The 16,372-nt window shown below is 55.0% G+C and overlaps 1 protein-coding gene and 1 long non-coding RNA gene across 2 annotated transcripts in view; one reads left to right on the forward strand and one right to left on the reverse strand.

The window, feature by feature from the left end:
- Positions 1-16,372, forward strand: part of LOC145530002 (uncharacterized) — a 1,493,464-nt gene that overhangs the window by 1,385,866 nt on the left and 91,226 nt on the right. Inside the window, exons 168-169 of the long non-coding RNA XR_014071397.1 lie at positions 5,845-5,956; positions 13,496-13,607. This is a non-coding gene — a long non-coding RNA (uncharacterized LOC145530002). The remainder of the gene's footprint in view (positions 1-5,844; positions 5,957-13,495; positions 13,608-16,372) is intronic.
- Positions 344-2,130, reverse strand: LOC145529936 (uncharacterized). Its single transcript, XM_081550707.1, has 3 exons — positions 1,973-2,130; positions 1,261-1,573; positions 344-1,010 (listed from the first exon to the last, which is right to left on the reverse strand). The coding sequence occupies exons 1-3, from the start codon at positions 2,105-2,107 to the stop codon at positions 373-375; spliced, it is 1,086 nt and encodes a 361-aa protein (XP_081406833.1). The 5' UTR covers positions 2,108-2,130; the 3' UTR covers positions 344-372.

Genomic DNA, 16,372 nt, shown 5'->3' on the forward strand with positions numbered 1-16,372 from the left:
ATCTTGAAAGGACGTACACCGTCCTGTCAGCTATCAAAGGCTAGTTCAAATGACATAAAAATGAGAACTCTCCAATGGAGTCTTACAGTAGGTGGAGAGTCCGAAAGAAACTCCTTCAGTCATTTCACTGAGAGTCATTGATTGGGGACACCAAGAATATAGGAAGGAATGCAGAAAGAAAAGATGAAATTGTGTTCAGGATCGGGGGGAGGGATGAACAGGGCGTGCTTGCCTTGAATCCAGGCTTTGTTGGGGGGTGGGGCATAAAGATCAAACGGGTCTGAAACCACAAAGTGGTGATGGTAACACAGTATCACCAGAGTTACACAACAGTGTTCCCAAATTGCAACAATGATGAAAAAGTTTACTAACTTAACCAACAAGTTCCCAACTTAACCAACAAAAATACAGGAAACCATACAAAAAATAAAACATCACCAGAAAGGTGGAAACAAACCAAATGCAAAGCAGTTCAGGGGAAAGGAACTCCATGTCCCCTGGGGGCAGACCGAGTTGACAGCGTCCACGGTGAGCCGACAGGGATGGAGGCGGCAGAGCCGACCGCTCCCCTGGACGTGGTGTTTCCGGCAAGGGCTCTGGGTCTCTGTCCAGAGCGGGGGCTCGTTCTTCCTGCAGGGGTGGGTGAGTCATCGTCGGCGTCTGGGTGTTGCGCGGGAGCCAGGGCAGGCTCTCCCTGCCGAGGCGGTGACTCCTCCTCTGCCTCGGGTTCTCCTGCCAAAGCCCGAGCAGGTACAGGTGCACGTGGAGGTGGAGGTTCTGGCTGAGGGGGTGGGACATCAGTGCCTGGGGCTGGGGGTCCTGCAGGCACGGAGATCCGATCTGCCCGGTGTGCTGGCCAGAACCCAGCTGGCCTGGTGTCTCTGCGAGGGCAAGTCTCGGTTCTCCATCTGCCCTCGGTGGATCCCTGGGTCCTGCACCTGGAGCCACCACCTCTGTAGGGACAGGTCTGGGAAGTGGAGCCTGGTTCCAGTTGGAGGCCAGTGCTAGAGCTGGGGGAGAAGCAAAGTTTGCCCACAGGCCAGCCTTGGCATGTGCGTATCCCGGGACAGAAAGCTTCCAAGAGATTCCCAAAGAATACCCAGGGTCGGATGTCTTTTGGGACTGAAGTGTGCAAGAAGGGGGTGGGGGTGTGAGGCCAGCGCTTGCTGCAGGCCCAGCAGCATCTTTCGGGGACTCGTCCCTGTGTAGCTCAGCACCCCCTCCCCACACACTCCCGTGCACCAGCCCCAGCGTCCTCACCTCTGTGCTCTGGCGTGCTGGGCTCCAGGTCCTCCTGCTGCCTCAGAGGCTGGGGTTCTCGGGACTCTGGGTCGGAGCCGGGTGTGCTGAGCTCCGTGGCAGCCTCAGACTGGGCCGCCGGGTGTATCCTGTGTGGTGTCTCGGCAGCAGGCCTTCCCCGCCTCCGCTTCGCCCCCGGTGGGGCTGATGCCTCCGTGGGCACGCTCACCTGGAGCCTGCACTGGGCCTCAGGGGCGGGGGGGTGGTGCTCCGACCCCTCCCTCCGGGAGGTGGACGGGGTGTCCCCGTCCTCGGCCTCATCACGTGGGAAGCTCTGCAACGACAGTGACCGTCAGCCAGCCATGCTGGGACTTTTCCGAGCTGGGCCTGGCCAGTGGAGCCGCTGCTTCTGCCTGCTCGAACTTCTCTTCCCAGAAGGGTCAGAGACGTGTGTCTGCTCAGATCCCCACCCGGGAGGAAAGAGACCCACCTGAGGGTGTGAGGCCAGCCTGGGCGGCCGGCGCTGCCCGCACTCTCCCCATCCCAGCCAGCCTGCTCTCCCCTGGGGTGTGGACACAACTTGCCCGCAGGCTTCTGACCCCACATCCGCCTGGGCTTCCTTGAGGGAGACACACCCCGAGAAACCCGCATCCACACACACAGGCAAAGGACCCGGTGTTTCCGGGTGGCATGGGAGAGGTGGGCTGGCCCGGCCTGGGGCTCCCCGTGTTACCTTTCTGTTTCTCCGGGCAAAGGGCCAGAGGCCTCTCGGGGGTGCCCTGAGCCAACGTCGACAGGGTGCCCACGCACACTGCCTGTGAGCTCTCCTGAGGCCCCGGCCTCTGGGCAGGGGCAAACAGCAGAACATCCTGGCAGCAAGTGATCTGGCTGGGGGCTCCTCTCCGCTCTGGAGGCCTGGATACACGGGTTGCGGGTTCTGTTGGGTTCTGTTGCCGGCAGGTGACATCATTTCCTGGGGTTCGTGCTGAGGTCCCTTCCCCAAAACTTCCCAAGGGAATCTCTGGGTTTCTGACTGCTCGACCACCCCCCTTAGGCCATGTGCAGGCACAGTGACAGCCACACAGCCCAGCCCACAGCCCTGGGGAGGCCTGGGTGCAGCCAGGGCCTGAGCTCCGAGGACCCCGCTGCTCTCAGACCAGGCTCCTTCTTCTCATAAGTGGTGTGGCCCTGGACAAGCGTATGCCCCTCAGGGTTTCCCCAGTCTCTCCATCTGCAGAGTGGGGGTCATTCTCCCATCTGCTTCCTAGGTCTGTCGGCCTACGAGCAGCTCCATGCCTTTCCACCTGGGGCCGATATCACGTGGAGCTTGTGCGCTGAGACTTCAGAAAGAAAGACTCCATCCAGGGCTGACACAGCACAGAATGGGGCAGAACGAGGCCTGGATGCGCCGTGGTACCCAGGAAAAGGCACTCCCCCTCCTGAGTGTTTTGAGACCCCGCATCCAAGTTGGAGGCGCGAAAGGAAGACTCGAAGGTCTCCCTCTCTTATAGAAAAGAGTAGCCAACTTTCTGGTCCTCTGTTTCCATTGAGATTCTGTTCAAGTGTCCCAGCTCGGCTTCTGCGGGTGGCTGAGCTTCTAATGGCTCCCTGCGTTCTTGTCTTTTCCTCTCCAAACCTTCCGTCCTTTTCCCCCTTCTGGGGTGGATGGGCGCTGTCATTGCTTCTACCTTCGAGACAGATTGATGAAAAGTCTGGACCGTCGACTCCTTTCCTCTCTTTGGTTCCGTGTCTCTCTCTGTCTGTGTCCCTCTCTTTTCCCTTCTCGATTCAGTCTGTGTCTTCCTCTTTCTCTCTCGTGTGTGGATGGATGGATGCTAGGAATGCACATGTATATGATTAGATGAGGGTTATGTTTTAGGGATAGGTTAGAGGGAGAGAAAGGCTTTAGGTCGGAGTTGGTCATGGGGGAAGGGTCAAGGGTGGTGGTGGTGTTTCTTGGAATCTGAGTGCTGTGCATTCTTCGTCTCTTTCCATATGAACCCCTTCTCAGATACACCACTTGCAAGGAGTCTCTCATGTTCCGTTTCCCATCTTTTGCATTTCTGAATGCTTAGCTTCTCTGTTGTGAAGAGGTTCCATTGGATGGAAACCCATTGGCGTACTTCGTTTTCCTCTTTCCCTTACTTGAAGAGACCCATTTCTACCTCCGCCCAGCAAATGGCAAGGAGACTCTGATGTTAAGGAGCCTTTGACCTACGCTTCTTTCTAGCTGTCTCATGACATCAGTCTTTAGGGTGAGGTTTTTCCCCGATATTGAGGTGGTGTGAGATCAAAACCAATAGCGTTCTTCAGATGTAGCTGTCTGGTTTTCCCATGGACATTTATTGAAGAGGCTTTCTCGTTCCCATTTGGATATTCTCCCCTTTTGTGTCAGAGATGAGTTGACCATGGATGCCGGGGTTTGTTTCTGGACCCTCAACTTTATTCCATCGATCTGGATCTGTGTGTGTTGTTGTATTCCCAATAGCATACTGTCCTGCTGCTGCCGCTGCGCCTAAGTCATTTCAGTCGTGTCTGACTCTGCGCGACCCCATGGCCTGCAGCCTACCAGGCTCCTCCGTCCAGGGCGTTTTCCAGGCAAGAGTACTGGAGTGGGTCGCCATCGCCTTCTCCGATACTCTCCTGAGGATCCTAGTTTGGTCGTCTAATTTCCTTTCACACAACCTTGGATGTCCGTATCGGGGCTTTTTCGTCGGATTGTATTGACAATTTAGGCTCTTTTCTGTTTCCGTACCCCTTTTGCAATTCTTTGTTCGGTGCGAAAATGCATTGGCATTTTGGGAGGAATAGCATCGAAGCTGTGGATTGCCTTGTGGGGCTGTGACATCATTTTCCCAATAGGAATTCTTTCAAGCCCTGAGCACAGCTTCTCTTTCCAGTGGTTGGTGTGGGCTTGATCTTCCTTCTTCCGTCTCTCGCCGTTTTGTGAGAACAGGTCCTTCCTTCCCTTCTGGGTTAGATGGACTCGTGGGTATCACTTCAGTGAATGGCATTGTCAGTGGGGGTGATAATTCCCTTCTCATTGGAAGACTTTGCTGTGAGTATTAGAAATGCAAGTGATTTCTCTTCCCCTTCCTCCCTGTCCATCTCTCAGAGCCACCGGGAAACAGAGGCCTCATCCAGGGTCACACAGGCCTGAGGGAGTGCAACTAGACTGTTGTTTCTTCAGGCCCTCAGTGCTGGACATCATCCGGGATACTCTGTGTGTGTCTTCCTCAGTCTGGTGTCCCTTCAGACCTTTCCCTAGTTTTCACAGGCTTGTCGTGTTGGTGTTCTTTGACTGTTTGGAGACACATCCTTGAGAAGCTTTGTGTTTCCACTCATTCGTCTCGCGATGTATGACCTGTCTTTTGCTTTTGTAATGAGGTCTTTCCCACAGTAGATATCTTTGATTTTGCAAAGTCCACTGTATTCTCTGGGTTGTTTTGTGGGCTGCCTTTTTGTTTTGTGTGTGAAGACTCAAAGCACGTGTCCGGTTTCTGCTCATTGTTCTTCTAGATTTGTGACAAGTTTTCATGGAAACTTTGTCTAGGGATAACTGGAAGTGAACTCGGTGTAAGGTGTCAAGTCTCCATCTCCATTCATGTCATGCCCTGCAGTTTCCAATTCCCTGTTCCTGAGTGGTTTTGGAGACCTTGTGGGAAGTTTGGTTGCATCGGAGTTTGCGTTTCCACCTTGAGTAGATTCACACTGTTCTGCCCTCAGGGACACTGTCAAGGGGGAGTGAGGAGCAGCCTGCACTTCCAGCAGTGACCACACGGTGGGGCGAGTGCTGCTCTCCCCTCTGGGAGCCCCAGGCCACAGGCATCCCAGTGAGGAGCCAGCTCTGTGCTCAGCTGAAAGGAGTTAGTCTCTCAGGAGCCTCTGAGCCCTTGCCTTTGGATCACCCAGGGTGGGCATTTGCTGTGACAGAAAAAAATTGCCCTGAATTCCATGGACGGAAGAGCCTGGCTGTGTAGAGTTCGTGAGTTGCCGTGAATCAGACACAACTGAGGACACAAAAATTCAATAGACTAAAACACTTTTTGGGGGTGGGGGGAGTGAAAGGGGGTGATGTGGGGTTTTTTGTCTTATATAATAGCCGAGGGAAATCTAGTTTAAACGTAAATTCACATAGATGGGAAAGGTATAGCTCTCCGTCACCCTATTAAAAAAAAAAAAAAAAATCTTAACTTTTCTGAAAGCTTATTTAGTAGCTTCCTTGAGCAGTTCATTGTGAAGGATTTTTTTTTTTTTCTGTGACATTGGCCTCATTAAAAAGTACGGTTTGCCTTTACTGGATAATTTTGTTCATTGGTTTGTTAGGGAATCTTGGTAATATTTGAGTTTCCTGGGGAGTATGGTCACATGACCTGGCCCTGGCCAATCGGTGCGTTCCACCTCCCTGGCCACTGTGATTGGCTCCGGACTGGGGCAGTGCCCAATCGGGGCCCGGGGCCGGGCCTCACGTTGGAAGCCAGGGGAAGACGAGCTCTCGTTCTGCTGGGGTAGGGGAAGGGGTGGGGCCGGGGGAGGTCAGGCTCCAGCAGTGGGAGGGGCTTGAGGTCCGCCTGCGGCAGTTGGTGACCTTCCTGCTCCCCTCAGGGCAGAGCCGCCGGCCTGAGAATGAGGGCGCTGCTGAGCCCAGGGGCTGGGATGGCCCGCTGCTGCTGTGGTCCCAGAGCTCCACCCGAGACCTGAGGGAGGCCGTCTGCCCGTGAGTCCTCTCCCGCTTGTCTGTCAGCTTGTTTGAACCATGCTGGGTTTTCTGCCCAGCTGGCTAAGGGGAGTCCCTGGAAATGCAAGGGTGTGGGTTTTGGCAGACTTCAGGGAAGACATGCCAGATGAGCCTGGGAGACTCCAGCTTAATCTGGATTCAGGAGATATCTCTTCGGGCCAGCTAGTAATTGTAGGATAAGCCTAATGAGTCTTCACAGGATGAAGAGAGTAACGTGCCAAGGTAGCAATCGATGTCCTCATTCGAGAGGATGAAGCTGGTGCTCAGAGAAGGGGGGAACTTGGCCAGAGCAAGGAGGTGTGCACCCAGACAGAACCCCCAGATCCGGCCATTTGAGCTCAGGGAGGCCACTGGTGTGGCTTGTCCCTGTAGCAGGCGCCGAGGCACGCAGCCCACCCTGATTCCTGCGGGGGCCTGACTTGGGAAGTGCCATCTGGTAGCTTTGAGACTCACCAAACCAAATTGCAGTGGAGAGAGGAAGGACACCTTCCTTCATCCACCCCCCACCCCCGCCGGATTCCCACATACCCTGACCCCTTTCTCTTGATTTCGGAGCCATTTCCAGAGTCCCGCTCATATGACCTCATTCGAAGTGCACTGTGGACGAGCTGCCATCTGCAGCTGCTACCACAGCAGCCAAGGGCTTTAGCTCCCGAGTACCTCCCTTCCTTTGGAACTTGGGGGCCCTCTACTCCCCACTTGCACACCACAGACCTTTGCTGAGGATTGTGGGGACCCTCACTCAGTTTGCAGCACGTTGTAGCCATCCCTGTCCTCTCAATACCTCCCTTGCCACTCAGCTTGTGAGCCCCTTTGGAGCAGCGTGGCCCACCTGGCTGCAACGGAAGAGACACAGCTGACAGTGAAACAACAGCTTAGATCTGACAGCCGGAAAGCTCTGTCAAAAGGGACCTCCCTCTTCACACCGTAGAGGCTGTAGGAGCCGCCAGGCTTTCGGAACCAGTGCTGGGGCCAAAATGACCCCACAGCCGTTTTCCTTCCTGGGGAGGGTTCTGGCTCGAGTGGGAATGGCTCAAGTCTCCTAAGGTTCTGAAAGCCCACTGTGTGCAGATTCACGGTACACAGAGAGGAGAAGGTGGAGTCCTGCCCTGGTGGTGGTCACAGCTCACGGATGAGCCAGGCAGGCAGGCAGGCAGGCAGGGCATGAGAACACCTGAGCTGCCTTCATGAGTGAATGGTGTGGGAGCAGAGGAAGAGAAGCCGGTCTGCTCCCTCATGTGGTGCCCAGGGCAGGTTGTCCCCAGAGGAAACCCTTACGACGGTGAGGACTCTCACTGCTGTTTCCCAAGGGGTTCCGTCGGTGCGTGTCTTCCCCGGAGCGGTCAGGCCGTCTCTAAAGTACACTGGCCATGGGCATTGCCTCTCCTTGGAACTTCCCACGTGTTTCTCTTTTTTATGGAACAGTGATTTTTCTAGAGGGGTTCTGGGCCACAAGGTTGTTGGGTCATTTTCTAGCCTTCTGTCATGAAGAACGCTTTCCTGGGCGTTGGGGTGGTTTGTTGTTCCAGCTCCCTTTCTTGGCTTCTTTTGGGAGCTGGTGCAACAAGAGGAGCTCAGCCTCTGCCTTCTGGCTGAGATGTCACCCTTCAAACAGCAATGCCTGCCTGGAGATAATGATGGCATTTGCCAAAAGGGCTTCGTTTGGCACATGATATCTTGAAAGGACGTACACCGTCCTGTCAGCTATCAAAGGCTAGTTCAAATGACATAAAAATGAGAACTCTCCAATGGAGTCTTACAGTAGGTGGAGAGTCCGAAAGAAACTCCTTCAGTCATTTCACTGAGAGTCATTGATTGGGGACACCAAGAATATAGGAAGGAATGCAGAAAGAAAAGATGAAATTGTGTTCAGGATCGGGGGGAGGGATGAACAGGGCGTGCTTGCCTTGAATCCAGGCTTTGTTGGGGGGTGGGGCATAAAGATCAAACGGGTCTGAAACCACAAAGTGGTGATGGTAACACAGTATCACCAGAGTTACACAACAGTGTTCCCAAATTGCAACAATGATGAAAAAGTTTACTAACTTAACCAACAAGTTCCCAACTTAACCAACAAAAATACAGGAAACCATACAAAAAATAAAACATCACCAGAAAGGTGGAAACAAACCAAATGCAAAGCAGTTCAGGGGAAAGGAACTCCATGTCCCCTGGGGGCAGACCGAGTTGACAGCGTCCACGGTGAGCCGACAGGGATGGAGGCGGCAGAGCCGACCGCTCCCCTGGACGTGGTGTTTCCGGCAAGGGCTCTGGGTCTCTGTCCAGAGCGGGGGCTCGTTCTTCCTGCAGGGGTGGGTGAGTCATCGTCGGCGTCTGGGTGTTGCGCGGGAGCCAGGGCAGGCTCTCCCTGCCGAGGCGGTGACTCCTCCTCTGCCTCGGGTTCTCCTGCCAAAGCCCGAGCAGGTACAGGTGCACGTGGAGGTGGAGGTTCTGGCTGAGGGGGTGGGACATCAGTGCCTGGGGCTGGGGGTCCTGCAGGCACGGAGATCCGATCTGCCCGGTGTGCTGGCCAGAACCCAGCTGGCCTGGTGTCTCTGCGAGGGCAAGTCTCGGTTCTCCATCTGCCCTCGGTGGATCCCTGGGTCCTGCACCTGGAGCCACCACCTCTGTAGGGACAGGTCTGGGAAGTGGAGCCTGGTTCCAGTTGGAGGCCAGTGCTAGAGCTGGGGGAGAAGCAAAGTTTGCCCACAGGCCAGCCTTGGCATGTGCGTATCCCGGGACAGAAAGCTTCCAAGAGATTCCCAAAGAATACCCAGGGTCGGATGTCTTTTGGGACTGAGGTGTGCAAGATGGGGGTGGGGGTGTGAGGCCAGCGCTTGCTGCAGGCCCAGCAGCATCTTTCGGGGACTCGTCCCTGTGTAGCTCAGCACCCCCTCCCCACACACTCCCGTGCACCAGCCCCAGCGTCCTCACCTCTGTGCTCTGGCGTGCTGGGCTCCAGGTCCTCCTGCTGCCTCAGAGGCTGGGGTTCTCGGGACTCTGGGTCGGAGCCGGGTGTGCTGAGCTCCGTGGCAGCCTCAGACTGGGCCGCCGGGTGTATCCTGTGTGGTGTCTCGGCAGCAGGCCTTCCCCGCCTCCGCTTCGCCCCCGGTGGGGCTGATGCCTCCGTGGGCACGCTCACCTGGAGCCTGCACTGGGCCTCAGGGGCGGGGGGGTGGTGCTCCGACCCCTCCCTCCGGGAGGTGGACGGGGTGTCCCCGTCCTCGGCCTCATCACGTGGGAAGCTCTGCAACGACAGTGACCGTCAGCCAGCCATGCTGGGACTTTTCCGAGCTGGGCCTGGCCAGTGGAGCCGCTGCTTCTGCCTGCTCGAACTTCTCTTCCCAGAAGGGTCAGAGACGTGTGTCTGCTCAGATCCCCACCCGGGAGGAAAGAGACCCACCTGAGGGTGTGAGGCCAGCCTGGGCGGCCGGCGCTGCCCGCACTCTCCCCATCCCAGCCAGCCTGCTCTCCCCTGGGGTGTGGACACAACTTGCCCGCAGGCTTCTGACCCCACATCCGCCTGGGCTTCCTTGAGGGAGACACACCCCGAGAAACCCGCATCCACACACACAGGCAAAGGACCCGGTGTTTCCAGGTGGCATGGGAGAGGTGGGCTGGCCCGGCCTGGGGCTCCCCGTGTTACCTTTCTGTTTCTCCGGGCAAAGGGCCAGAGGCCTCTCGGGGGTGCCCTGAGCCAACGTCGACAGGGTGCCCACGCACACTGCCTGTGAGCTCTCCTGAGGCCCCGGCCTCTGGGCAGGGGCAAACAGCAGAACATCCTGGCAGCAAGTGATCTGGCTGGGGGCTCCTCTCCGCTCTGGAGGCCTGGATACCCGGGTTGCGGGTTCTGTTGGGTTCTGTTGCCGGCAGGTGACATCATTTCCTGGGGTTCGTGCTGAGGTCCCTTCCCCAAAACTTCCCAAGGGAATCTCTGGGTTTCTGACTGCTCGACCACCCCCCTTAGGCCATGTGCAGGCACAGTGACAGCCACACAGCCCAGCCCACAGCCCTGGGGAGGCCTGGGTGCAGCCAGGGCCTGAGCTCCGAGGACCCCGCTGCTCTCAGACCAGGCTCCTTCTTCTCATAAGTGGTGTGGCCCTGGACAAGCGTATGCCCCTCAGGGTTTCCCCAGTCTCTCCATCTGCAGAGTGGGGGTCATTCTCCCATCTGCTTCCTAGGTCTGTCGGCCTACGAGCAGCTCCATGCCTTTCCACCTGGGGCCGATATCACGTGGAGCTTGTGCGCTGAGACTTCAGAAAGAAAGACTCCATCCAGGGCTGACACAGCACAGAATGGGGCAGAACGAGGCCTGGATGCGCCGTGGTACCCAGGAAAAGGCACTCCCCCTCCTGAGTGTTTTGAGACCCCGCATCCAAGTTGGAGGCGCGAAAGGAAGACTCGAAGGTCTCCCTCTCTTATAGAAAAGAGTAGCCAACTTTCTGGTCCTCTGTTTCCATTGAGATTCTGTTCAAGTGTCCCAGCTCGGCTTCTGCGGGTGGCTGAGCTTCTAATGGCTCCCTGCGTTCTTGTCTTTTCCTCTCCAAACCTTCCGTCCTTTTCCCCCTTCTGGGGTGGATGGGCGCTGTCATTGCTTCTACCTTCGAGACAGATTGATGAAAAGTCTGGACCGTCGACTCCTTTCCTCTCTTTGGTTCCGTGTCTCTCTCTGTCTGTGTCCCTCTCTTTTCCCTTCTCGATTCAGTCTGTGTCTTCCTCTTTCTCTCTCGTGTGTGGATGGATGGATGCTAGGAATGCACATGTATATGATTAGATGAGGGTTATGTTTTAGGGATAGGTTAGAGGGAGAGAAAGGCTTTAGGTCGGAGTTGGTCATGGGGGAAGGGTCAAGGGTGGTGGTGGTGTTTCTTGGAATCTGAGTGCTGTGCATTCTTCGTCTCTTTCCATATGAACCCCTTCTCAGATACACCACTTGCAAGGAGTCTCTCATGTTCCATTTCCCATCTTTTGCATTTCTGAATGCTTAGCTTCTCTGTTGTGAAGAGGTTCCATTGGATGGAAACCCATTGGCGTACTTCGTTTTCCTCTTTCCCTTACTTGAAGAGACCCATTTCTACCTCCGCCCAGCAAATGGCAAGGAGACTCTGATGTTAAGGAGCCTTTGACCTACGCTTCTTTCTAGCTGTCTCATGACATCAGTCTTTAGGGTGAGGTTTTTCCCCGATATTGAGGTGGTGTGAGATCAAAACCAATAGCGTTCTTCAGATGTAGCTGTCTGGTTTTCCCATGGACATTTATTGAAGAGGCTTTCTTGTTCCCATTTGGATATTCTCCCCTTTTGTGTCAGAGATGAGTTGACCATGGATGCCGGGGTTTGTTTCTGGACCCTCAACTTTATTTCATCGATCTGGATCTGTGTGTGTTGTTGTATTCCCAATAGCATACTGTCCTGCTGCTGCCGCTGCGCCTAAGTCATTTCAGGCGTGTCTGACTCTGCGCGACCCCATGGCCTGCAGCCTACCAGGCTCCTCCGTCCAGGGCGTTTTCCAGGCAAGAGTACTGGAGTGGGTCGCCATCGCCTTCTCCGATACTCTCCTGAGGATCCTAGTTTGGTCGTCTAATTTCCTTTCACACAACCTTGGATGTCCGTATCGGGGCTTTTTCGTCGGATTGTATTGACAATTTAGGCTCTTTTCTGTTTCCGTACCCCTTTTGCAATTCTTTGTTCGGTGCGAAAATGCATTGGCATTTTGGGAGGAATAGCATCGAAGCTGTGGATTGCCTTGTGGGGCTGTGACATCATTTTCCCAATAGGAATTCTTTCAAGCCCTGAGCACAGCTTCTCTTTCCAGTGGTTGGTGTGGGCTTGATCTTCCTTCTTCCATCTCTCGCCGTTTTGTGAGAACAGGTCCTTCCTTCCCTTCTGGGTTAGATGGACTCGTGGGTATCACTTCAGTGAATGGCATTGTCAGTGGGGGTGATAATTCCCTTCTCATTGGAAGACTTTGCTGTGAGTATTAGAAATGCAAGTGATTTCTCTTCCCCTTCCTCCCTGTCCATCTCTCAGAGCCACCGGGAAACAGAGGCCTCATCCAGGGTCACACAGGCCTGAGGGAGTGCAACTAGACTGTTGTTTCTTCAGGCCCTCAGTGCTGGACATCATCCGGGATACTCTGTGTGTGTCTTCCTCAGTCTGGTGTCCCTTCAGACCTTTCCCTAGTTTTCACAGGCTTGTCGTGTTGGTGTTCTTTGACTGTTTGGAGACACATCCTTGAGAAGCTTTGTGTTTCCACTCATTCGTCTCGCGATGTATGACCTGTCTTTTGCTTTTGTAATGAGGTCTTTCCCACAGTAGATATCTTTGATTTTGCAAAGTCCACTGTATTCTCTGGGTTGTTTTGTGGGCTGCCTTTTTGTTTTGTCTGTGAAGACTCAAAGCACGTGTCCGGTTTCTGCTCATTGTTCTTCTAGATTTGTGACAAGTTTTCATGGAAACTTTGTCTAGGGATAACTGGAAGTGAACTCGGTGTAAGGTGTCAAGTCTCCATCTCCATTCATGTCATGCCCTGCAGTTTCCAATTCCCTGTTCCTGAGTGGTTTTGGAGACCTTGTGGGAAGTTTGGTTGCATCGGAGTTTGCGTTTCCACCTTGAGTAGATTCACACTGTTCTGCCCTCAGGGACACTGTCAAGGGGGAGTGAGGAGCAGCCTGCACTTCCAGCAGTGACCACACGGTGGGGCGAGTGCTGCTCTCCCCTCTGGGAGCCCCAGGCCACAGGCATCCCAGTGAGGAGCCAGCTCTGTGCTCAGCTGAAAGGAGTTAGTCTCTCAGGAGCCTCTGAGCCCTTGCCTTTGGATCACCCAGGGTGGGCATTTGCTGTGACAGAAAAAAATTGCCCTGAATTCCATGGACGGAAGAGCCTGGCTGTGTAGAGTTCGTGAGTTGCCGTGAATCAGACACAACTGAGGACACAAAAATTCAATAGACTAAAACACTTTTTGGGGGTGGGGGGAGTGAAAGGGGGTGATGTGGGGTTTTTTGTCTTATATAATAGCCGAGGGAAATCTAGTTTAAACGTAAATTCACATAGATGGGAAAGGTATAGCTCTCCGTCACCGTATTAAAAAAAAAAAAAAACGTCTTAACTTTTCTGAAAGCTTATTTAGTAGCTTCCTTGAGCAGTTCATTGTGAAGGATTTTTTTTTTTTTCTGTGACATTGGCCTCATTAAAAAGTACGGTTTGCCTTTACTGGATAATTTTGTTCATTGGTTTGTTAGGGAATCTTGGTAATATTTGAGTTTCCTGGGGAGTATGGTCACATGACCTGGCCCTGGCCAATCGGTGCGTTCCACCTCCCTGGCCACTGTGATTGGCTCCGGACTGGGGCAGTGCCCAATCGGGGCCCGGGGCCGGGCCTCACGTTGGAAGCCAGGGGAAGACGAGCTCTCGTTCTGCTGGGGTAGGGGAAGGGGTGGGGCCTGGGGAGGTCAGGCTCCAGCAGTGGGAGGGGCTTGAGGTCCGCCTGCGGCAGTTGGTGACCTTCCTGCTCCCCTCAGGGCAGAGCCGCCGGCCTGAGAATGAGGGCGCTGCTGAGCCCAGGGGCTGGGATGGCCCGCTGCTGCTGTGGTCCCAGAGCTCCACCCGAGACCTGAGGGAGGCCGTCTGCCCGTGAGTCCTCTCCCGCTTGTCTGTCAGCTTGTTTGAACCATGCTGGGTTTTCTGCCCAGCTGGCTAAGGGGAGTCCCTGGAAATGCAAGGGTGTGGGTTTTGGCAGACTTCAGGGAAGACATGCCAGATGAGCCTGGGAGACTCCAGCTTAATCTGGATTCAGGAGATATCTCTTCGGGCCAGCTAGTAATTGTAGGATAAGCCTAATGAGTCTTCACAGGATGAAGAGAGTAACGTGCCAAGGTAGCAATCGATGTCCTCATTCGAGAGGATGAAGCTGGTGCTCAGAGAAGGGGGGAACTTGGCCAGAGCAAGGAGGTGTGCACCCAGACAGAACCCCCAGATCCGGCCATTTGAGCTCAGGGAGGCCACTGGTGTGGCTTGTCCCTGTAGCAGGCGCCGAGGCACGCAGCCCACCCTGATTCCTGCGGGGGCCTGACTTGGGAAGTGCCATCTGGTAGCTTTGAGACTCACCAAACCAAATTGCAGTGGAGAGAGGAAGGACACCTTCCTTCATCCACCCCCCACCCCCGCCGGATTCCCACATACCCTGACCCCTTTCTCTTGATTTCGGAGCCATTTCCAGAGTCCCGCTCATATGACCTCATTCGAAGTGCACTGTGGACGAGCTGCCATCTGCAGCTGCTACCACAGCAGCCAAGGGCTTTAGCTCCCGAGTACCTCCCTTCCTTTGGAACTTGGGGGCCCTCTACTCCCCACTTGCACACCACAGACCTTTGCTGAGGATTGTGGGGACCCTCACTCAGTTTGCAGCACGTTGTAGCCATCCCTGTCCTCTCAATACCTCCCTTGCCACTCAGCTTGTGAGCCCCTTTGGAGCAGCGTGGCCCACCTGGCTGCAACGGAAGAGACACAGCTGACAGTGAAACAACAGCTTAGATCTGACAGCCGGAAAGCTCTGTCAAAAGGGACCTCCCTCTTCACACCGTAGAGGCTGTAGGAGCCGCCAGGCTTTCGGAACCAGTGCTGGGGCCAAAATGACCCCACAGCCGTTTTCCTTCCTGGGGAGGGTTCTGGCTCGAGTGGGAATGGCTCAAGTCTCCTAAGGTTCTGAAAGCCCACTGTGTGCAGATTCACGGTACACAGAGAGGAGAAGGTGGAGTCCTGCCCTGGAGGTGGTCACAGCTCACGGATGAGCCAGGCAGGCAGGCAGGCAGGCAGGCAGGGCATGAGAACACCTGAGCTGCCTTCATGAGTGAATGGTGTGGGAGCAGAGGAAGAGAAGCCGGTCTGCTCCCTCATGTGGTGCCCAGGGCAGGTTGTCCCCAGAGGAAACCCTTACGACGGTGAGGACTCTCACTGCTGTTTCCCAAGGGGTTCCGTCGGTGCGTGTCTTCCCCGGAGCGGTCAGGCCGTCTCTAAAGTACACTGGCCATGGGCATTGCCTCTCCTTGGAACTTCCCACGTGTTTCTCTTTTTTATGGAACAGTGATTTTTCTAGAGGGGTTCTGGGCCACAAGGTTGTTGGGTCATTTTCTAGCCTTCTGTCGTGAAGAACGCTTTCCTGGGCGTTGGGGTGGTTTGTTGTTCCAGCTCCCTTTCTTGGCTTCTTTTGGGAGCTGGTGCAACAAGAGGAGCTCAGCCTCTGCCTTCTGGCTGAGATGTCACCCTTCAAACAGCAATGCCTGCCTGGAGATAATGATGGCATTTGCCAAAAGGGCTTCGTTTGGCACATGATATCTTGAAAGGACGTACACCGTCCTGTCAGCTATCAAAGGCTAGTTCAAATGACATAAAAATGAGAACTCTCCAATGGAGTCTTACAGTAGGTGGAGAGTCCGAAAGAAACTCCTTCAGTCATTTCACTGAGAGTCATTGATTGGGGACACCAAGAATATAGGAAGGAATGCAGAAAGAAAAGATGAAATTGTGTTCAGGATCGGGGGGAGGGATGAACAGGGCGTGCTTGCCTTGAATCCAGGCTTTGTTGGGGGGTGGGGCATAAAGATCAAACGGGTCTGAAACCACAAAGTGGTGATGGTAACACAGTATCACCAGAGTTACACAACAGTGTTCCCAAATTGCAACAATGATGAAAAAGTTTACTAACTTAACCAACAAGTTCCCAACTTAACCAACAAAAATACAGGAAACCATACAAAAAATAAAACATCACCAGAAAGGTGGAAACAAACCAAATGCAAAGCAGTTCAGGGGAAAGGAACTCCATGTCCCCTGGGGGCAGACCGAGTTGACAGCGTCCACGGTGAGCCGACAGGGATGGAGGCGGCAGAGCCGACCGCTCCCCTGGACGTGGTGTTTCCGGCAAGGGCTCTGGGTCTCTGTCCAGAGCGGGGGCTCGTTCTTCCTGCAGGGGTGGGTGAGTCATCGTCGGCGTCTGGGTGTTGCGCGGGAGCCAGGGCAGGCTCTCCCTGCCGAGGCGGTGACTCCTCCTCTGCCTCGGGTTCTCCTGCCAAAGCCCGAGCAGGTACAGGTGCACGTGGAGGTGGAGGTTCTGGCTGAGGGGGTGGGACATCAGTGCCTGGGGCTGGGGGTCCTGCAGGCACGGAGATCCGATCTGCCCGGTGTGCTGGCCAGAACCCAGCTGGCCTGGTGTCTCTGCGAGGGCAAGTCTCGGTTCTCCATCTGCCCTCGGTGGATCCCTGGGTCCTGCACCTGGAGCCACCACCTCTGTAGGGACAGGTCTGGGAAGTGGAGCCTGGTTCCAGTTGGAGGCCAGTGCTAGAGCTGGGGGAGAAGCAAAGTTTGCCCACAGGCCAGCCTTGGCATGTGCGTATCCCGGG

Source organism: Giraffa tippelskirchi, chromosome 12, assembly GCF_054371585.1.
Source record: "Giraffa tippelskirchi isolate mGirTip1 chromosome 12, T2T-mGirTip1v1.2.pri, whole genome shotgun sequence".
Taxonomy (NCBI): Eukaryota; Metazoa; Chordata; class Mammalia; order Artiodactyla; family Giraffidae; genus Giraffa; species Giraffa tippelskirchi.

Bases quoted from the DNA above. Each gene is read 5' to 3' on its own strand.
- LOC145529936 (XM_081550707.1), bottom strand. From the start codon at position 2,107: ATGTTCTGCTGTTTGCCCCTGCCCAGAGGCCGGGGCCTCAGGAGAGCT. The intron at 1,574-1,972 runs GTAACACGGGGA...CTGTCGTTGCAG, and splicing joins TTGCCCGGAGAAACAGAAAG to AGCTTCCCACGTGATGAGGC. The intron at 1,011-1,260 runs GTGAGGACGCTG...CTTCTCCCCCAG, and splicing joins CAGCACGCCAGAGCACAGAG to CTCTAGCACTGGCCTCCAAC.